The 21,736-nt window shown below is 43.2% G+C and overlaps 3 protein-coding genes across 7 annotated transcripts in view; 1 reads left to right on the top strand and 2 right to left on the bottom strand.

Moving 5' to 3' along the window:
- Nucleotides 1-937: 937 nt before the first annotated feature.
- On the bottom strand, nt 938-8,797 carry LOC133621385 (gamma-aminobutyric acid type B receptor subunit 2-like). Of its 4 annotated transcripts, none has more exons than XM_061983426.1 (13): nt 8,571-8,797; nt 8,321-8,458; nt 8,094-8,243; nt 7,924-8,025; nt 7,712-7,783; nt 5,826-6,408; nt 5,683-5,763; nt 5,364-5,611; nt 2,084-2,287; nt 1,913-2,023; nt 1,512-1,820; nt 1,280-1,449; nt 938-1,201 (listed from the first exon to the last, which is right to left on the bottom strand). In XM_061983426.1, exons 1-13 carry the CDS (start codon nt 8,781-8,783, stop codon nt 1,060-1,062), a joined length of 2,523 nt encoding a protein of 840 aa, XP_061839410.1. In that variant the 5' UTR covers nt 8,784-8,797; the 3' UTR covers nt 938-1,059. The 4 variants fall into 4 exon arrangements, with proteins under 4 accessions (XP_061839410.1, XP_061839411.1, XP_061839409.1 ...); XM_061983427.1 differs by having other exon boundaries at nt 1,913-2,287; nt 5,826-5,886; nt 5,956-6,408; XM_061983425.1 differs by having other exon boundaries at nt 1,913-2,287; nt 5,826-6,165; nt 6,226-6,408.
- Nucleotides 8,798-10,265: 1,468 nt separating this feature from the next.
- Nucleotides 10,266-12,464, bottom strand: rpp25l (ribonuclease P/MRP 25 subunit-like). The gene is made up of 2 exons (XM_061982948.2): nt 12,361-12,464; nt 10,266-11,200 (listed from the first exon to the last, which is right to left on the bottom strand). The coding sequence occupies exon 2, from the start codon at nt 11,198-11,200 to the stop codon at nt 10,595-10,597; it is 606 nt and encodes a 201-aa protein (XP_061838932.1). The 5' UTR covers nt 12,361-12,464; the 3' UTR covers nt 10,266-10,594.
- col6a4a (collagen, type VI, alpha 4a) overlaps nt 11,814-21,736 on the top strand; it is a 47,242-nt gene continuing 37,319 nt past the window's right edge. The window contains exons 1-2 of one of the 2 annotated variants that reach the window (XM_072915550.1): nt 11,814-11,917; nt 14,031-14,161. The gene's annotated coding sequence lies outside the window, so the exon portion shown is untranslated. The remainder of the gene's footprint in view (nt 11,918-14,030; nt 14,162-21,736) is intronic. The other variant, XM_061982949.1, reaches the window with a different exon arrangement.

Genomic DNA, 21,736 nt, shown 5'->3' with positions numbered 1-21,736 from the left:
CCCAGAACCCCTTGCAGCACTAACTCTTCTGGGACGCTACAATATACACCCCCCCCCGCTACCCCCTAACCCCCCACCTCAACCCCGCCCCCCTTCCCCCAACCCCGCCCACCTCAACCTCCTCATGCTCTCTCAGGGAGAGCATGTCTCAAATTCCAAGCTGCTGTTTTGATGCATGTTAAAAAAAATAATGCACTTTGTGACTTCAATAATAAATATGGCAGTGCCATGTTGGCATTTTTTTCCATAACTTGAGTTGATTTATTTTGGAAAACCTTGTTACATTGTTTAATGCATCCAGCGGGGCATCACAACAAAATTAGGCATAATAATGTGTTAATTCCACGACTGTATACATCTGTATCGGTTGATATCGGAGAGTTGGACAATATCGGATATCGGCAAAAAAGCCATTATCGGACATCTCTAGTTTTTAATCACTATTTACTTCAAATTATTACAGTTTGTCTCTATATACATATTTATTTTATTTTTTTAAATTAATTTTGGCCAAAGGGGGCGCATGCAAGAACACTTGTTATTACATATGTTGGCCAGAGGAGGAGCACCTAAAATTTTTCCACTCATTTATTTCATATGTTCACCAGAGGGGGAGCACTTTTAAAACCGACACACAGTCCATTTGAAAAATCCCTCCGAATTTTGATAGATTTCGCCACCAGGGGTGCAAATGAGACATTCTCTATTAGATGCAATGGTTTTCCATATTGGGACCATGATTTATGTCCTAACTTGTTCACCGGTCCTCATATTGAAGATACTTTTCCTTGTTGATGTCTCAAGAAGGGTAGAAATGTTTCACGCCCCCCCCCCCCCCTGATAATGTTAATTTTTTTATCTACATGTGTCAAGGTATAATGACACATTATGCCCTTCCCCCCAAGGAGGGCCCTCCCTACTATTTGTCAGGCACTGGCTTAGGTTCACTTCCACCATAGCAACCATTCAAAGCGCCCTCTAGTGGAGGAGTTTTTTTTATTACATGTTGATGAATAATCCGTCTTGAAATCAGAAGAAACAAGTCAGACAAAGATGTCGTCAGAGCTGCGGCTTCACGGAAGTGGCGTTGAACATTTCCCTGCTTCCAAAGTGGGCGGAGCTACTGGCGCTGACGCCGCCAATGACAGCCAGGTAGGAGTGATGGAGGATGGGCAGCTGGACGGACAGACGGCGCCGCACGCTGTCGGAGACAAGACAAGACGACGCGTGACGCATTGGGGCCACCGGGTAATCGACACGTGACAGGAAATGAACTTACAGGTCAGGAGCGTTGACGTCGGTTGGATTCTCTCTGACCTCTGACCCGGCCTCCGCCGCCGGACCGCTGTCATCACGCACGCAGGATTTAAGTGGCGAACAGCTTCCTGTGGCGCTCTGAGCAAGCTGCGCCTCCAAAGCGTGGCAGAGTGTGTCAATGCGAGCGTCCAGCTGTGAAGACAATTACCTATGACAGGTTGGACTTCCTGCGCCTCCTCCATCTTTGTCCTCACCTCAGCCCTTTCCTGTTTCAGCCGTCGGTTGAGCGCTTCTGCGGCCTCGCCCCTTGTAGCTCCTCCCTCTGGGGCCCCGCCCCCTCCGCCGTGCAGCTGGCCGATGCGGACCTCGAACATGGCGGCGAGGACCAGGAGGTCGCAGGCGAGGACCAGAGCGCTGGTCACGCAGAAGTGAAGTGAAGGATTGTGGGCGAGCAGCGGCCAAGCGCACGCCCCCGCCACGCTGACCGCCGCCACCGCCGACATACTGAACGCCAAGACCGTGCTGCGCCTCCTGATGTTCCACGCCACGAAACATCCCACACCCTGGAAGTGAGCAACACATTTCAAAATAAAAGCACTGGAATTGGCTTCGTGCGGCGTGTCACGTAACCTGTGGACCGCCGGTGTGCGCCTACCAGCAGCGCTGCTTTGTAAGCGTAGATGAAGGCGGTCCACTCCTCCATGTTGTTGCTGCTGCAGCCATCAGAGGGCAACCACGAGACGACGTCCAAGGGGGCGGAGTCACCCTGAATAGCCCACAAAGGTTGACCTCGCTCCTCAGAGTTGTCTATTAGAACTGGTCTCACCTGCGGCCTGTGCCGCATCACCACCCGCCTGAGAGGGTCCACCATTTGCCAGGTGGTCAAAACAAACACGTCCAGCAGAGCCAAGATGGACGCCACGTAGCACGGCGGTGGCACAACACCTCCTGGCGAGAAATGGCGCCATGTTCGGGTGAAGACTGCAGAGAAGCCCAGAGTTTGACCCAACGACAAAAGCCATAAACGGACCTGTGATGTCATAGAAACGTTTGTCACATGTAGCGTGTCACGTGTGTAGTGGGTAACATGTACGTGTAGCATGTCATGTGTGTAGTGGGGAACATGTACTTGTAGTGTGTCACATGTGTAATGGGTAACATGTACTTGCAGCGTGTCACGTGTGTAGTGGGTAACATGTACTTGTAGCGTGTCACGTGTGTAGTGGGTAACATGTACGTGTAGCATGTCATGTGTGTAGTGGGGAACATGTACTTGTAGTGTGTCACATGTGTAATGGGTAACATGTACTTGTAGCGTGTCACGTGTGTAGTGGGTAACATGTACTTGTAGCGTGCCACGTGTGTAGTGGGTAACATGTACTTGTAGCGTGTCAAGTGTGTAGTGGGGAACATGTACTTGTAGTGTGTCACATGTGTAATGGGTAACATGTACTTGTAGCGTGTCACGTGTGTAGTAGGTAACATGTACTTGTAGCGTGTCACGTGTGTAGTGGGTAACATGTACTTGTAGCGTGTCACGTGTGTAGTAGGTAACATATACTTGTAGCGTGTCACGTGTGTAGTGGGTAACATGTACTTGTAGCGTGTCAAGTGTGTAGTGGGGAACATGTACTTGTAGTGTGTCACATGTGTAATGGGTAACATGTACTTGTAGCGTGTCACGTGTGTAGTAGGTAACATGTACTTGTAGCGTGTCAAGTTTGTAGTGGGGAACATGTACTTGTAGCGTGTCACGTGTGTAGTGGGTAACCTGTACTTGTAGCGTGTCACGTGTGTAGTGGGTAACATGTACTTGTAGCATGTCACGTGTGTAGTGGGTAACATGTACTTGTAGCGTGTCACGTGTGTAGTGGGTAACATGTACTTGTAGCATGTCACGTGTGTAATGGGTAACATGTACTTGTAGTGTGTCACGTGTGTAGTGGGTAACATGTACTTGTAGCGTGTCACGTGTGTAGTGGGTAACATGTACTTGTAGCGTGTCACGTGTGTAGTAGGTAACATGTACTTGTAGCGTGTCACGTGTGTAGTGGGTAACATGTACTTGTAGCGTGTCACGTGTGTAGTGGGTAACATGTACTTGTAGCGTGTCACGTGTGTAGTGGGTAACATGTACTTGTAGCGTGTCACGTGTGTAGTAGGTAACATGTACTTGTAGCGTGTCACGTGTGTAGTAGGTAACATATACTTGTAGCGTGTCAAGTATGTAGTGGGGAACATGTACTTGTAGCGTGTCACGTGTGTAGTGGGTAACATGTACTTGTAGCATTTCACGTGTGTAGTGGGTAACCTGTACTTGTAGCGTGTCACGTGTGTAGTGGGTAACATGTACTTGTAGCGTGTCACGTGTGTAGTGGGGAACCTGTACTTGTAGCGTGTCACGTGTGTAGTGGGTAACATGTACTGTGTCACATGTGTAACGCGTAACATGTACTGTCTCATGGGTAGCGTGTTACATGTAGTGTGTCATGTGTATAGCGTGTTACATGTAGTGTCATGTGTGTAGCATGTAACATGTACTGTCTTGTGTGTAGCATGTAACAAGTAGTGTGTGTAACATGTACTGTGTCTCGTGTGTAGCATGTAACAAGTACTGTGTCATGTGGGTATGCCATGAAACGGGTAGTGGCTCACGTGTGTAGCATGTAATGTGTACAGCATGTAACAGTGTTTCATGTGTATAGCATGTTACATGTAGTGTGTCACATGTATAGCATGTTACATGTACTATCACGTGTAACATGTGTAACGTGTAACATGTACTGTCTCGTGGGTAGCGTGTTACATGGGGTGTGTCATATGTATAGTGTGTTACATGTATTCATGTGTGTAGCTTGTAACATGTACTGTGTGTAACATGTACTGTGTCACGTGTGCATAGCGTGTAACAAGTACTGCGTCACGTGGGTATGCCATGAAACGTGTTGTGGCTCACGTGTGTAGCATGTAAGGTGTATTGTGTCACGTGTGTAGCGTGTAATGTGTACAGCATGTAACAGTGTTTCATGTGTATAGCATGTTACATGTAGTGTGTCATGTGTATAGCATGTAACATGTACTGTGTCACTTGTGTATAGCGTGTAACAAGTACTGTGTCACGTGGGTATGGCATGAAACGTGTAGTGGGTCACGTGTGTAGCATGTAACGTGTGATGTCTCAGACGTGTAGCATGTAATGTGTATAGTATGTAAAATAGTGCTTCATGTGTGTAGCATGGAACATGTCGTGTCATCTGAATAGTAACATGTAGTTTCATGTGTACTGCATGTAACACGTAGTGCGCTGTGTGCACTGCATGTAAATGTAAGGTGTATACCATGTAGTGTGTAAGTTGTCTAGCATGTTACATGCAGTTTGTCTTTTGTACTGCACATAAAAATGTAGTGTGTCGTGTATGGTATGTAACATGTAGTGTTCGGTATATAGCGTGTAGTTTGCATGGTGTATAGCATGTAACATGTAGTGTGTCATGTAACATGTAGTGTCATGTGTGTAGCATGTAGTGTGTAATGTAACATGTAGTGTCATGTGTGTAGCATGTAACGTGTAGTGCGTAATGTAACATGTAGTGTCATGTGTGTAGCATGTAACGTGTCGTGTGTCATGTTACATGTAGTGTGTAAGGTGTGTAGTATAAGGTGTACGGAATGTAACATGTAGTTTGTGTATTGTACGTAGCGTGTACGGTGCATTGTATGTAACACGTAGCGTGTACGGTGTATTGTGTGTAACACGGAGTGTGCACGGCGTAGTGTACGTAACACGTAGCATGTATAACATGTAACATGTGTAAGGGGTGTAGTATGTCGTGTGAACGTGCATACACGATTCCTGGGCGTGGTCAACTCTGCTGCTCACTGCTCCCCTCACCTCCCAGGGGGTGATCAAGGATGATGGGTCAAATGCAGAGAATAATTTCACCACACCTAGTGTGTGTGTGTGTGTGTGTGTGTGTGTGTGTGTGTGTGTGTGTGTGTGTGTGTGTGTGTGTGTGTGTGTGTGTGTGTGTGTGTGTGTGTGTGTGTGTGTGTGTGTGTGTGTGTGTGTGTGTGTGTGTGTGTGTGTGTGTGATGGCCGTGCTAACCGAGCAGAGAAGGTTGAGCGTCGATTGGGGTAGCGAGTTGTCATCAGGGCAGGCGGCCATGACGGAGGAGGTGGAGAGAAGGACGGCCAGCAGCAGCAGTGCATCGTGGGTAGCGGATGCGTGGCGCTTGATGGTGGTGATGCACAGGGCGGTCAAAGAAAGGGCGGCGGTTACCGCGGCGACCGCTGCCACCATTCTGGGGAGGAGGACGTTGGCGTGACGTCGCTCCTCATGCATCGGAGTCGGGTCTGTGGGCGGGGCACAACATGCTTGGTGTCAAGACGGCCATCTTTGCATGGCAGCTTCTAAACCACGTGACCTTTGAACTTTACGAGATGCTCAGCCAGTCGCAGGTGTCGCGTGTCGCTGAGGAACTCTCCCACCATCACCAGGTCTTCGCCTGCGAGCGCACACACGCCGTCACGTCAACGCACACGTCCACACACACACACCTGCACACACCTTGAGACTGAAGCACTGTGATGGCCGTCACTCGGTCGCCATCTTGGAAGGAAACCGAACCCTGAGAAACACGCGATGTCACCACGGTGACTCCGCCTCCTCGCAGACAGGAAGTGAATGGTGCACTGACCGTCACGCCATCGAAGTGTGTACGCTTGACGGCGTCGTGCAGCGCCCTCGCCACTTCCTCCTCACCGACGCCGGCGTATTTCTCTCGCCGCTTCACCGCTTCCGTCGCCTCGCTCAGAGCGATGGCCGCCACCCACACGGCGTCATAGGCGAAGGCGTGGAGTGGGTTGACCTTTGCACTCTGCTGGAGGTGGAGAGCCTCTTGGGGTGTCTGCGGACATGTCACCGTCACACGGGAACACACGCCGGCAAAAAAAGACTCATGGCGCACCCTTCCAGGAAGTCTTGGCGTGGCGACAACACGTGTTGTCTGCAGCCAGATGGCGCCGTCTGCCACCGCCATCACCTCATTCCACGTGCAGACTGACACCCGCGACCTGGACCTCCATCCTGGGTCTCCTCCTCCTGCCACAACCCACTGATGTCCTGAAGTTGACAGCTTCAGTCTGGAGGCCTGAAAATGTGATGAACACATGATGTGCATGTTATAAACACATGACATACTATGAACACAGGATGAACACAAGATGTGCATGTTGTAAACACATGATGAACATACTATAAACAGGTAATGAACACATGGTGTTCATGCTAATTTGTAATGAACACATGATGTACAGGATGAACACAAGATGTGCATGTTGTAAACACATGAACATACTATAAACAGGTAATGAACACATGGTGTTCATGCTAATATGGAATAAACACATGATGTACATGCTACAAACATGTAATGAACACAGTGCACATGCTATAAACTCAATGAATACATGAACATACTATAAACAGGTAATGAACACACAGTTTTCATGCTGATATGTAATGAACACATGATGTACAGGATATAAACACGTAATGAACACATGATGTACATGCTAATGAACACACAGTTTTCATGCTAATATGTAATGAACACATTATGTACAGGATATAAACACATAATGAACATGATGTACAGGATATAAACATGTAATGAACACATGATGTACATGCTACAAACATGTAATGAACACAGTGTACATGCTATAAACTCAATGAACACATGAACATACTATAAACAGGTAATGAACACACGGTGTTCATGCTAATATGTAATGAACACATGATTTACATGCTACAAACACGTAATGAACACATGATGTACATGCTACACACATGTAATGAACACATAGTGTACATGCTATAAACTCAATGAACATACTACACAGAGGTAATGAACACACGGTGTACATGCTAATATGTAATGAACACATGATGTATAGGATATAAACACGTAATGAACACATGATGTACATGCTACAAACATGTAATGAACACATAGTGTACATGCTATAAACTCAATGAACACATGAACATACTATAAACAGGTAATGAACACACGGTGTTCATGCTAATATGTAATGAACACATGGTGTACATGCTAATAATACATAATGAACACATGATGTGCAGGATATAAACACGTAATGAACACATGATGTGCATGATATAAATATGTAATGAACACACGATTTACATGCTAATAATACGTAATGAACACATGGTGTACATGCTAATAATACATAATGAACACATGATTATACGGGATGTAAACACGTAATGAACACATGATGTGCATGATATAAATATGTAAGGAACACACGATGTCCGTGCTAATAATACGTAATGAACACATGGTGTACATGCTAATTATACGTAATGAACACATGATGTGCAGGATACAAACACGTAATGAACACATGAAGTCAACTTACACAGCAGAAAACCTGAGAGACAGAATCTTCATCAGAAGGCGCGAGGACGATGAAGACGCGCACGTCGCGTTCCTGTTGTAGTGTGAGGAAGCACGATGTCACATGATGCAGCGTGACGTCGCGTCATGTCACATGATGCAGCGTGACGTCACGTCATGTCACATGATGCAGCGCGACGTCACATATCAGACACAATCAGAACAAAGGCGCACCATTATGTCCATCAAGCCGGTGCAGTCATTGTGGTGGAGCGTCGCCATGGAAACCAGCTCAAGGCGGGCCTTCATCAGGTGTCTGCTCAGATCCTCCGCCATCTGGACAATAGGCGCTAAGGTCAAAGGTCACGGGGTCATGAAGGAGGGCAGCAAAAAGGGTCACTCACCTCCGAGGACCCTTCCTGCGCGATGATGCCGACACGCGTCCACCTGTAGCGCTGCAGCAGCTTGACGGCGGCCTGATTGACCGCCCGGCGAGAGGGCGCCGTGCTGAACGTGTTCCTGTACCACTTCCTTCCGGGTGCTGAAAAAGTTACCTGTGTGTGTGTTGGGGTGGGTTTCGAGGAGGAAGTGAGAAACGATGACGTCACAGCGGATCCGTTTGCGTCGGTACCTGCACCATCCTGAGCGCCGGCAGAGCACGAGCCAATAGCGGCGTGACAGAAGGACACGCCCCTCCAAACAGCAAGCGATACTCAGGCCCCGCCCACATGGCATCAAACAAAGCTTTGAGGGCGGCCGACGTGTCACACTGCACGACAACAACAGCAGAAGCCGTTATGGCGCGTGTTTAGCGTTGACCAACATCTCCCATCATGCATCTGGGCTCCTGAGCGGGTCAGCATGACATCATCGGAACCAACCTTGGAGTCCACGGCGTGGAGTTGAAGCTCGTAGTTTCCCAGAGGCGGGGCTTGCTTCTTCAGGTCCCGCAGGGCCTGCTGGACGGTCTCGTTGACTCCGCCCCCGTGACCCGCGGGCCTCATCCACAGGACAGGAAGTGGGTGACGGACGCGGGCCGCCACCGGGCCCGGCAGCAGGAAGTAGAAGAGCAGACAGCGGAGACGAGGCGACATGGCGAACGCGTCCACGCCGTTCCTGTAAGACCCGCGCTAATCTGACCACACAGGATCAAAGGATCAGTCGCCATGGCAACAAGACTGGAGACTTAAAGTCATAGTTGATTATTCATCCATCCATTTTCTACCGCTTATTCCCTTCGGGGTCGCGGGGGGCGCTGGAGCCTATCTCAGCTACAATCGGGCGGAAGGCGGTGTACACCCTGGACAAGTCGCCACCTCAATCGTTGATTATCTGTTGTTGCTATTGATCACTTTACCATTTATTACTATTACTATTATTGATCACTTACTCTAGTCATCACCTGAAGTATTTATTACTTTTATTGATCACCATGTAGTATTACTTTTTTGCTCACATTATTATGTATTATTATGACTTGTTTTTATCACAAAAATTATTTATTATTATTACTATTGATCACACTATTAGAATTGTATTGATTACTCTAAATATGTATCATTACTTTCATTCATCACTGTAAGTTTTTATTTTTGTTTTTGTTACTTTTCAACTACACTGTTATTACTTGTATTGATCACACTAAGTTATTGATCACTATGTACTTTTTTGCTCACATTATTATTACTTGTATTGATCATACAAGTATTTATTATTATTACTATTGATCACACAAAGTACTCATTATTACTTTTATTGATCACACTAAGTTATTGATCACTATTTAAAACTACTTTTATTGATCACATTATTTATTAATATTACTATTGATCACACAGAGTATTTATTATTACTTTTATTGATCACACTAAGTACTATTGTTCTTATTGCTTACTCTTTACTTATAGTCTTTTTTAAGTATTACTTTTATTGAACACAAAAAATGTCTTTCCATATTTATTGATCACAATATTATATTTAGTGATTACTCTGTGTATTTATTACTTCCATTGAACACTAAGTATTTATTATTATTACTTTTTCGATCACAATATTATTACTTGTATGGATCCCAAAGTCTTTATTACGGTTATTGATCACACAAAGTTTTTTTTAATCAATATTACTTGTATTGATCACAATAAGTATTTATTACTAATCTACTTGTATTATCACAAAGTATTTAATAATACTTGTATTAATCAAAGTATGTATTACTTGTATTGATCACACGAAGTGTTTATCAATATTACTTTAATTGATCACACTAAAATTAATACTTGTATTGATCACAGTAGTATTACTTGTATTGATCCCAATAAGTATTTATCATTATAATTTTTATTGATCACAATAAGTATTTATCATGATCATTTTTATTGATCACTTGATTACTTGTATTGATCAGTCAGTATTTATCATCATCACTTTTAGTGATCACACTATTACTTGTATTGATCACAATATTTGATTTTTTATTGATCACACTATTAATACTTGTATTGATCACACTAAGTCTTTATCAATATTACTTTAATTGATCACACTATCATTATTACTTGTATTGATCACACTATTACTTGTATTGATCCTAATAAGTATTTATCATTATCACTTATTGATCACACTATTACTTGTATTGATCACAATAAATACTTATCATTATCACTTTTAGTGATCACACAAAGTATTATTACTTAATATACACTACAATTTGCCTTTTATTGGCTGAAATGTAGTAAAAAATTTAGGTGATCAATAATTGCTGTCAAACATTATAATCATAATAAAACAATTTATGAAACGATACAAAATGTGCACATTCGATGTTCTGTTTATTTCGATGTATTAAAAAAATAATGTCCACAAATCACGGTGAGTCACATGAAAAGGAAGTGACGTCCAATCAGGTATCAGGATCAGCTGCCCGCTTTCGGTCTCTAGAACGTCCCCTCCCCCTGCTGCCGCCCCCGCCTCCTCTCTTCCTTTTGTGAGCCCCCCGCAGTCCTCCCTCCTCCCTGGCGGCGGCGGCGTGCCCCCACAGGCCATCAAAGCGGCCCGGCGCCTGGTATCCAGGCCGCTGCCGGTCCAGAGGGTCCTTTGAGAGGAGGATCCAGATTGCGGGCAGCTTCCTGCTGACAGTGAGACTGTCCAGGCCGGCGGCGGGCTCCAGCGGCTCCCACACGTCCGTCACGGTGCTGTTGGCGAGCTCGGTCAGCTGATGCATGCCCTTCACGCGCCGCTTCAGTAGCTCGGCGCACGTGATGGCTTTGGACACGGCCTTTCCGCTCGCCGTCAACACCAGCTGCCGGCAAAGGGGCGGACCCTGGTGGGCGGCTTCCTCCTGAGCCTCTGCCGCCCTAGGCTTGGCCCCGATGCGGCTGAGGGCGAAGCGCAGCAGGTTGCGGATCTTGCTGCCGTCTTTGACGAAGACCTCCGGCGTGTCGGCGGCGAGCTTGAACGGACACACAGACGGCTGTTCCACGCTACGAGCTTTGCTGTAGTTCTCCATCTGCGTACACACATGCAGAACTGAGGATTGCTACACTTAGACAGATGACATATTCAAACATCGGTCGTTTATGCGCGTCACTTCTTGTCAACTAACTTGACCGCAATTATGTTGGCGTCCCTATTACTATGGTTTTTGTGTAATCTTTATTTCAGTAACAATGTTGTATACAGTATTGCATTCAAAATAACAAAACAAGTGTTATTTAAGAATACAATATTTATTTTGAATCTGTACAGATACCCGAATGATGAACTTTAAATAGAAAATATCAATCTTTTTTACTACGTTATTTACATAAAATGCCTCAGTGTTATAAAAGTCTACTTTTTTTTAAAGACGCAAATATTGATTTAAGTCACTCGTTTAAAAAAAAAAAATCCACAGGGGAGTCAGTGGCGCCCCCGTGCGTCATTCATTGCAATGACAGAAGAGTGAAAGTGGTTGACGTTGTGACGATGGTTTTGAAATGTACTCCTTTTTCATGTTTATATCCTCTTTTAATAGTATGCAAGCATTTCGTTTTGTAAAAAAAAAAACATTAATAAAACTTCCAAAAATCTCCGTCGTATTATATTGCGAGGCCGGGGAGTGACATATTCTTCGCGCATGCGTGGACCGATCGGGGCTTCCGGGGCCGTTTGGGTAAGTGACATGAAGGGAACATCCGGGCACTTATGACGTCGGCACTGCAAAAAGTAATGGCGGCTATCTGTGGTATGCATCTACACACTTGTCGTAATTAAGTCAACTTTGCAGTACACGGTGACAGGACGTTACTTTTACTGCTACATTGTCGTAGTCTTGTACTTAATTGTCTTATTGGGGCAAAGTACCACGGAAAAGCTGCACATTGAAAAAAAAAAAATAATACAACTAAACGAGACACACGAACAGCTACCCAAAAAGCTGCCAATATCTTACACACAAACTACTAATAACTGACCAAGTAAATAACTAACCAAGTAAATAACTGACCAAGTAAATAACTGACGAAGTAGGTAAGTGAGGAGTAAACGTGATAGGCTAGCGTTAGCTTAGCTGCCATGCTAGCTTACAAACGCTGTCCTTTTATGTCCACTAAACTACCGTGTGAGCAAACAGACGCGAGTTCCAAAACGCGCCATTTTTGTCACCGCGAGGAATGATTGAAATCTTACTGTTTGTTTTCTTCTCGTCGGTCTTTCTCTTCACATGTTTAGCCGCTGCCGTAAAGCAACGACAAGTGTCGCAAAGGGCCTTGCGCACAGGCCAGGGGGCGTGGTGGGCGTGCATCGATGATGATGATGATGATAATAACAATAATGATGAGGATGATAATAATAGTGATGGTGATGAACAAGCACAATTAAGGATTCTGCAGGTTCCATGTTGTTGAGCAGTGATTAAGCGTGTGTGTGTTCTTGTATTTCCACCCTTCTTGAGACATCAAGTACCTTCCATATGAGGACATACATCATGGTCCCAATACGGAAAACCCATCCATCCATCCATTTTCTACCGCTTATTCCCTTTGGGGTCGCGGGGGGCGCTGGAGCCTATCTCAGCTACAATCGGGCGGAAGGCGGGGTACACCCTGGACAAGTCGCCACCTCATCGCAGGGCCAACACAGATAGACAGACAACATTCACACTCACATCCACACACTAGGGCCAATTTAGTGTTGCCAATCAACTTATCCCCAGGTGCATGTCTTTGGAAGTGGGAGGAAGCCGGAGTACCCGGAGGGAACCCACGCAGTCACGGGGAGAACATGCAAACTCCACACAGAAAGATCCCGAGCCCGGGATTGAACCCAAGACTACTCAGGACCTTCGTATTGTGAGGCAGATGCACTAACCCCTCTGCCACCGTGAAGCCAATACGGAAAACCATCTGGTGGTGAAATCTATCAAAATTAGGGTGGTCGCAAAAAGGAGGAATTTTTCAAATTGACTGTGTGTCGGTTTTAAAAGTGCTCTCCCTCTGGTCAACATATGAAATAACAAGTGTGTGTAAAAATTTGAAGTGCTCTGGCCAACATATGTCAAAAAAACAATTACAAACAACATTTTTTCAACTAAAAGCAGTCTTTTTCTCACAATGTGTCGACTTTTTTCTTATAAAACTGGGAACAATTTCTCATATTTTTTTCTGTTTCTGTAATATTGCAATATTTTCTCGTAAAATTATTACTTTTTTATGTAAAATTATTACTTTTTAATGCAAAATGGCGACATTTGTCATGTACAATTCTGACTTTTATCACAGTATTGCCAATTTTTTGTTGTTCTTGTAAAATAGTGAATTTTTTTGAGTAAAATTGTGACTTTTGTCATAATTTTGCCAAGTAAAATTTATATTATTATAATATTGCCCAAATTTTTAAGTTTTCTTCTAAAATTGTGACTTTTGTCGAATAAAATTACGACTCTTTTCATAAAATTGCCAAAATGTTAAGCTTTTCTTGTAAAATTGTGACTGTTATTGAGTAAAATTCTAACTTTTATCATAATATTGCACAAATGTTCAGTTTTTCTTGCAAAATTTTGACTTGCTTTGAGTAAAATTACTACTTTTACTATAACACTGCCAAAATTCTAAGTTTTTCTTGTGAAATTGTGACCTTTTTCTTGTGAAATCCCAACTAATTTTTTACAAGCTTTTTTATATTTGCATAGTATGTATATATTATTAATGTTGTAAATACTAATCTTTATACATCTAGAAAGGCTGGTCCTAAAGAGGTAGGCATTTTTCGGGGGTCCCACAAATACAAGAATGCGTGTAATATATGTGTGTGTGTGTGTGTGTGTGTGTGCGTGTGTGTTTGTGTGTGTGTGTGTAAAGAAGGTAGGAGGGTGGTGGTCTTGGGGGCCGTCTCCAGGAAGAGGCAGGCTAACCTCCCTACAAGGCCCTGGGACTCGAGCCATTGGCGTGGGGACGACGCGGGTACGTGGTGGACGACTGAGCAGCAACTTGTAAGTTTTTTTTTTTTGGTCTAATGATGATAATGAGAGGATGATGATGAAATTGAGTGGATGATGATGATGATGAAGGTCAGATGAAAGTAAATTAAGGTGTTTAAACTGAGACATTAATATGGTAATTGAATGATTGTAATTTTTTAAATATTACAAAACATGTGTGTGCCACATCAGAGAGAGCGTGTGTGTGTGTGTGGTGGTGGTGGTGGGGGGGGGGGGGGGGGGGGTAACGATGTAAGTGTTACCAGAAGGTTTAGGTTCTGGCAGGATGCCCCGCCCACAAAAGTTTGTAGTCTTTAAATGATGACGAATGCGTGCTTTGTGTCTTTAATAACCTAATGTAAGCATTATAATAAAAATAAGCATTATCATAATAATCAAAATGATAATAATAATCTTTTCGTCCCAAACCAGCATCCATTTGTTGTCAGATTCGACTACTTTTATCTTGTTTCACAATCGCACACCAAAATATTGTGTGTGTGCGCGCGTTCCAGTGCGCCTTCTCAAGGAAATGACATCATGCCCGAAAGTACACAATGACATACACGTACATATATGGTAATGTATATAACGACGTGCGAGGGCAATGTTTGTACACGAAGACATCATGGTTAGACATCATGTTGGACAAAGCGAGGTCAGAGGTCATGTGACGAGAAGGGACGTTGGCCCCTCCCCTTAAAGTAGTAAGATAAACTTTCAGCTGGGGAGGTGACACCACTGATTCACTTCAATATAACGCCATGAATACTTGCATCAGCACACTTTAGTAAGAATACTGAGTACACTTTGTACTCACCTTACTGTACTTACCAACATTCTCAAAAGACAAAGTGTAAAAATGCAAGTGCACTTACTTAGGCACTGAAACGACTAAGGTTAAAAATGCAAGTGCACTTACTTAAGCACTGAAACGACTAAGGTTAAAAATGCAAGTTCATCTACTTACACACTCAAGAGACTATGTATAAAAATGCAAGTGCCCATACTTCCACACTCAAAAGACCAAGTCTAAAATACAAGTGCACATACGCACTCAAAAGACAAAGTGTAAAAATGCAAGATAATAAGTATAAAAATGCAAGCGCACTTACGTACTTAAGAGACTAAGTGTAAAAATGCAAGTGCACATACTTATGCACTCAAAAGACCATGTGTAAAAATGCAAGTGCACATACTTATGCACTCAAAAGTCTAGTTTAAAAATGCAAGTGCACATACTCATGCACTCGAAAGACAAAGTTTAAAAATGCAAGCACACATACGCATTGAAAAGACTTAGTTTAAAATGCAAGTGCACATACTTACGCACTCAAAAGACTAAATGTAAAAATGCAAGTGCACATACTTACGCACTCAAAAGACTAAGTTTAAAAATGCAAGTGCACATACTTACGCATTCAAGAGACTAAATGTAAAAATGCAAGTGCACATACTTACGCATTCAAAAGACAAAGTGTAAAAATGCAATTGCACATACTTATGCACTCAAAAGACTAGTTTAAAATTGCAAGTGCACATACTCATTCACTCGAAAGACGAAGTTTAAAAATGCAAGCACACATACGCATTGAAAAGACTTAGTTTAAAATGCAAGTGCACATACAGTACTTACGCATTCAAGAGACTAAATGTAAAAATGCAAGTGCACATACTTACGCGTTCAAAAGACAAGTCTAAAAATGCAAGTGCCCATACTTCCACAATCAAAAGACCAAGTCTAAAATACAAGTGCACATACGCACTCAAAAGATAAAGTTTAAAAATGCAAGCGCACATACTTATGCACTCAAAAGACTTAAGTTTGAAATGCAAGTGCGCATACATACGCACTCAAAAGACTAAATGTAAAAATGCAAGTGCACATACTTACGCACTCAAAAGACTAAGTTTAAAATGCAAGTGCACATACTTACGCACTCAAAAGACTAAATGTAAAAATGCAAGTGCACATACTTACGCACTCAAAAGACTAAGTTTAAAAATGCAAGTGCACATACTTACGCATTCAAGAGACTAAATGTAAAAATGCAAGTGCACGTACTTACGCATTCAAAAGACAAAGTGTAAAAATGCAAGTGCACATACTTATGCACTCAAAAGGCTAAGTTTAAAATGCAAGTGCACATACTTACGCACTCAAAAGACTAAGTTTAAAATGTAAGTGCACAAACTTATGCACACAAAAGACTTAGTATAAAAATGCAAGTGCACATACTTACGCATTCAAGAGACTAAGTGTAAAAATGCAAGTGCACATACTTATGCACTCAAAAGACTGTTTAAAAATGCAAGTGCACATACTTACGCACTCAAAAGACCAAGTATTAGTACGCCAGTGCAGACACTTATGAGCCTAAACGATTATTTCTGTCATTTTTTTCAAACACGCCACATGCACTATCATGCACTAAATGTTAACACTGCAGCGACCTCACATGCTGGATCACTTCCTGTTTACCTCAACCAAACTAAACTCAATCAAGACACATTGCGTTTGCTCTTCTAGTTGACTCTCTGGGCTCTCATGTGGAGTACATTAAAGATATTTATCACTCCACTTTTCCTGTTTTCTAAGCCGCCTTAAACGCACCATTAACTAACATGTGGTAGTTGAGTCTCTAGGCTCTTATGCTGAGATGGACGCACAAAACAAAGATTAATGATCAACTTGATGATATAAATCATCAGAAAAATCACATCGCCGACATTCCGTCTTGCTTGCTGTGCTCCCGAAGTGGTCCAGGTGGAACTTCCCAGGGATGTTGTGGAAGAATATTGTCCTCAGGATGTTCATGTTGAGGCAGGAACCTGCGTGGGCTTGTTCCTCGTCCAAAATTGCTCCCAGTCATTAGTCATGTCCGAGGCCATTGCAATCAGGAAGTAAACAGATCCGCCTTCGCGCCGCGAAGCGACCCGGCAGTCCATAGTTCTTGTCCTTTGGACCAGAGGTCTTCAACTGGGCGCCCGTGACCCCTAAGGGGTCCGCTGAGGTACTGTAGGGAGGCTGTAAATTTTTTTATTTTTTTTTATTTTTTTTTATTCCCCGTAGTTTTTCCACAAATGTAAATGTTTTAAAATACACATTACATTGACACAACACACTATCGTGTAGTTTATAAATATCAGTGGCATGGCCACCCTACTCGCTGTACCTTAATTCTATTATTATATTCATGTTCGCATTTAACCTCTTAAGGCCCAAGCTGTTTGTTTACATGCTTTTTTTTATTTCTCTTTGCTATTTGGGTTTATTGGACCCTAATTAGAATACAATCTAAGAATCATCTTTTGATATAATGTACTTAGTCCACAAGTAACAAACGTGTACTTCATGTTTAGTGACATACTAATTAATTTGTACACTTTTTTTTTCCAAATTCCATTGTATGTTATACTCTTCTGACACCACCAGATGGCAGTATAAGTGTCCACATAAGGGCTATAAGACCCCAATTCAGTAGTGTACACAATATTGGAAATAAGGGCTAAAAGGTGCTGTCCACGCATGTGGCCACTAAGCCTTTAGAGTTATGATAGCTAGCAATCAGCAGTTTTATGGCCAGCTAGCGATTAGTGGTGCAAGCTGCGAGCTAATGATTAGTGTGCTAGTTGTCAGCTAGCGATAAAACGCTTGTGTCAGCTTGTGATTAGTGCACCAGTTGCAAGTTAAGGATTAACGCGCTAGTTACAGCTAGTGATTAGCAAGGTAGTTGTGGGGCAGCGATTAGCGCGCCACTTGCCACTTAGTGATCAACGTGCAAATTGTCAGCTAGCAATTAGTGACGTGAGCTGCCATTTAACCATTAGGGCGGTAGTTGTCAGCTAGGGATTAGCATGCTGGTTGTGAAGTAGCGATTAGCGTGCTAGTTGTCAGCTACAGATTAACGGCACAAACTGCCAGCTAACGATCAGTGAGCCAGTAGCACACCAATTGCCAGCTAGAAATTAGCATGCTACTTGTGAGGTAGCAATTAGTGCAGCACTTGCCAGATAACAATTAGCGTGCCAGTTGTCAGCTGGCGGTTAACGGCACAAACTGGCAGCTAGCGATTAGCACACACATTCCCCGCTAGTAATAGTGTGCTAATTGTCAGCTAGCGTTTAGCGGCCAAAGCTGCCAGTTATTGAGTAGTGCATTAGTTGGCAGCTAATTTGTTGTCAAAACAATATGCTAGCTTTTAGCATCTTGCGGAAGTGGCAGGAAGCTAGCAAGCTGTAAGGGTTAACGCCACAGCGTCTTTGTGAGGTCTCGGTCCATTTGGTTCCTATCAGGGAAGAATTTATTTATAAACAGAACCAACAAGCAGTTTAGAACTTTAAACAATCTGCACTCGCATTCATCATAGGTGTGTGTGTGTGGGGGGGTTTGTCAAACATTGGGGACCACTTCCAGGGCCCGACCCATTCAGACTGACCTGAACTGTACAGTTCACAGACTTTCACACGTGTTCTTGGTCTGAGTCTACGAGGCCTGCCCTTATGCGCGTCGGCCAATGATCAGAACCACGACCCGGTCTGAATCCAGATTTCCGGCGGCGCGTCGAGTCGGCTAACATGCCAATCAGCCGAGAGACATTAGCGCTAACATCTGCTCTCCAGATGTGATGTCCGGGTTCAGTTCAGCTGCCTCAAGATTAATTCCCTCTGAACCAGCTGGTCTGGTTCTGGCTCTGGTCCTTCCCCAAATGGACCGCTGTGTCCCACTCGTTACTCTCCAGGCACTATGCCGAAACACAACTATTCGACTTAGCACCGCACACCGTCGTCACCTTTGACCTTTCACATGATGTCACTAAGATGCCCCTTCCCCCCGTACTAAATAATAAACAACGTCAATCAACTCGTCATTGGACCCTGATTACTCGCACATGCTGATCATAACTGGGCCCCTTTTACCCTTGAGGAGTCAAGTCTGGGAGGTGATCAAACCCAGGCCTTGTCTGTTAACACACACACACACACACACACACACACACACACACACACACACACTAGTATCTTGTTAAGCTTTTCAAAGGCACCCGAACATTCCAGCATGCTGATGGTGAATTATTACAACATGTCAGCGACGGGATTATATATTTATGGTTGTTTATCTTTAGGGTACAAACAACCATTAACCTTTAATTACAATAATGACAGTAATGATAGCAATGGTAACAATAGTAACTAGAAAAGGACTCGGAGAGCGCTTAACTCGACTAGTAAAATAGTAAAAAAGTCGGGCCCCTCACATAAACACACAGGAGTAGAGGCTCGTAACGTAAACGTAAGGTAATGTAGTAGAAATGATCCGGATCAGGCCCAAAATGTATTCAGTTGTTCTTTATTCAATTTCAGACATTTCCTGAAAATGTTGTGAAAATCCACCAACAAGTGTTTAAGTTATTTTATTATCTAACTAACTCGCTAACAGATGGACAAACCAACGTCAGGGTTTACATAACCTAAATAACAATCCAGAATAATGATGGTAATAAGGATAATAATATTAACTAGAATTTGCAATTCCGCTAGAAATTGCGTGTGAATGCCCTATGTGCGCAATCCGCCGAACTGCCGATACATGTGAGTGGAACTGAAATGCTTAAATGTCCAGGGTGAGTGAAGTGCGTGGATGTTGGAACGGTTCGAATAAATTGAGAAATGTGGGATATGAAGAGGTTTGTAAATTGCCGTTCATTCTCAATTGAGGTAAATTCCTGGTAATTCCGGGTAATTAGGGAATTTTTGGAGCCAAGAAACATGCTGGCTTGTGTGGATGTTGGAACAGTTCAAATCGGATTACAAATGTGGGATATGCAGTGGATTGTATGTTTCCCATTCATTGTCAATGGGGAGGAAATTCCGGGAAAGATGGAAATTTTTAGGAAAGGGAAATTATGTTTTGCGTTCGATATATGGGGAGAGCAATGTGGGTGGATGGTTGAAAGGACGGAATGGGGTTTTAAAAATGCGAAACATTTTGAGAAATGTCCATTTGGATGCGATTTCTTTGGACATTTCGGGAAAACCCGGAATTTTTGAAAGTATTGATAATAGAACAATTGTCCCAGATTATATAAATGGGTTGGTGTTGGAGTTTTTGGAATCGGTTGAAAAATGTTGATGTAGTAACAGATTGAATTTAAATGGGTATTTTCGGAATTCCTGAAATTTCGTGGAAAACCTGGAATTTTTACAAAAAGTAAAATAGGAACATTTGTTGTCCCAAATAAGAGTAATGTTTTGAGGGTGGAATGATCAAAAACGGTTGAAAAATGTAGACGGTGAAAACTTTCCAGGAAGAGGTGAAAGTAGGGCTTTGGATAACCGGGAATTGTGGGAATTCCTGGAATTGCTTTGAACTTGTAAAATGGTAATTTGATTGTCCAAGGTGGGTGGAGTGTATGGATGGTGAAACAGTTCGAAACGGTTGGGAAATGTGGGAATTGTGCAAGTTAAAAAAAATGGCCCATTAATTTTCAGTAGGAAAAATGACCAGGAAAACTGGTAATTCTGGGTAATCTGGAATATTTATGTTTTTATTTTTTTCGGGAGCACACGATTCCCGGTCCACAAAGTTAAAATGTGTAAAATGCTTGGACATTCACACAATTAAAGCTGCGGGCATCGTCGAAAGGGCCCTCGCCCCTGTGTCACCATGAGGTTCACGCGAGTCGGCCATGACGCTTGCGACACCTGACCACTGTCAAAAATTTCAGGAAGAGCGCAGCATGTGTCAGGAAGTTATGACTGTTTATATTTTCCCACCACAAGGGGGCAATATTGGTGCCACTGCAGTAATACTTTTGACCCATCATCAAAAATGTCAGGAAGGTCGGTGCATGTGTTATAGTTTTTCACCACAGGGGGACAATGGTAGTGTTGATAATAATGTCTAGGCATGATCGGACTCTGACCTTAAAGCTTCCTGTCCGTTTGGAGGAAGATCCAATCAGCTGAAGTGAAGTAATGACAGTTTTATTGGTGATGGCGTGGGGCAGATTTTACCGCCAGGCTCTGCCAATTCCGAATGGCTTTGAACAGGTACTGACCATTCGGGACCTTCAGGGTGTCTTCAACATCATTTATACCCAAAATGATCAAGATCTGAACTTGTGGAACTGAGTTAGTAACAATTTGTGTTTTGTGGCGAACCATCACATCAAAGTTTGGCGCCATGCCACGCCCACATCTCATGGCGTAGGCAATTTTTTGTTGTTGCAATGTATCATCGCCTATACGTGTAGTACCTGTCATTTTTACCGCAACTTATTTGGCCCAAGTCCCTAAGAGAAGTTTGTTCATGTACGACCCCTTTTTTTGCCAAAAAAGGCTAGCACGCTATCATGGTACTGTTGGCATACTAACTGTTAGCATGCGTAAAAGAACAAAATATTTGACTATGAGGTGTACACCTGCAAAATTAACTAAAATCTGAAATTAGTTAGCATGTATCAAGTAACAACATATTTGACAAGACTGCAAATAAAAAAATATGGCACTTCGATTCAGTTAAAATGCTTTTAATATTTACGGCCTGCAGGGGTTCTTAACTCAAATATTAACACTGAATTAGTA

Source organism: Nerophis lumbriciformis, linkage group LG21, assembly GCF_033978685.3.
Source record: "Nerophis lumbriciformis linkage group LG21, RoL_Nlum_v2.1, whole genome shotgun sequence".
Lineage (NCBI taxonomy): Eukaryota > Metazoa > Chordata > Actinopteri > Syngnathiformes > Syngnathidae > Nerophis > Nerophis lumbriciformis.
The sequence above is the reverse complement of the archived record's forward strand: the minus strand, read 5'-3'. Positions and strand labels throughout refer to the sequence as shown.

Coding starts and splice junctions, on each gene's coding strand:
- LOC133621385 (XM_061983424.1), bottom strand. CDS start 8,783: ATGTCGCCTCGTCTCCGCTGTCTGCTCTTCTACTTCCTGCTGCCGGGC. Junction 8,459..8,570: donor TCCACGCCGTGGACTCCAAG/GTTGGTTCCGAT, acceptor GTTGTCGTGCAG/TGTGACACGTCGGCCGCCCT. Junction 8,026..8,093: donor CGCAGGAAGGGTCCTCGGAG/GTGAGTGACCCT, acceptor CCTATTGTCCAG/ATGGCGGAGGATCTGAGCAG.
- rpp25l (XM_061982948.2), bottom strand. CDS start 11,200: ATGGAGAACTACAGCAAAGCTCGTAGCGTGGAACAGCCGTCTGTGTGT.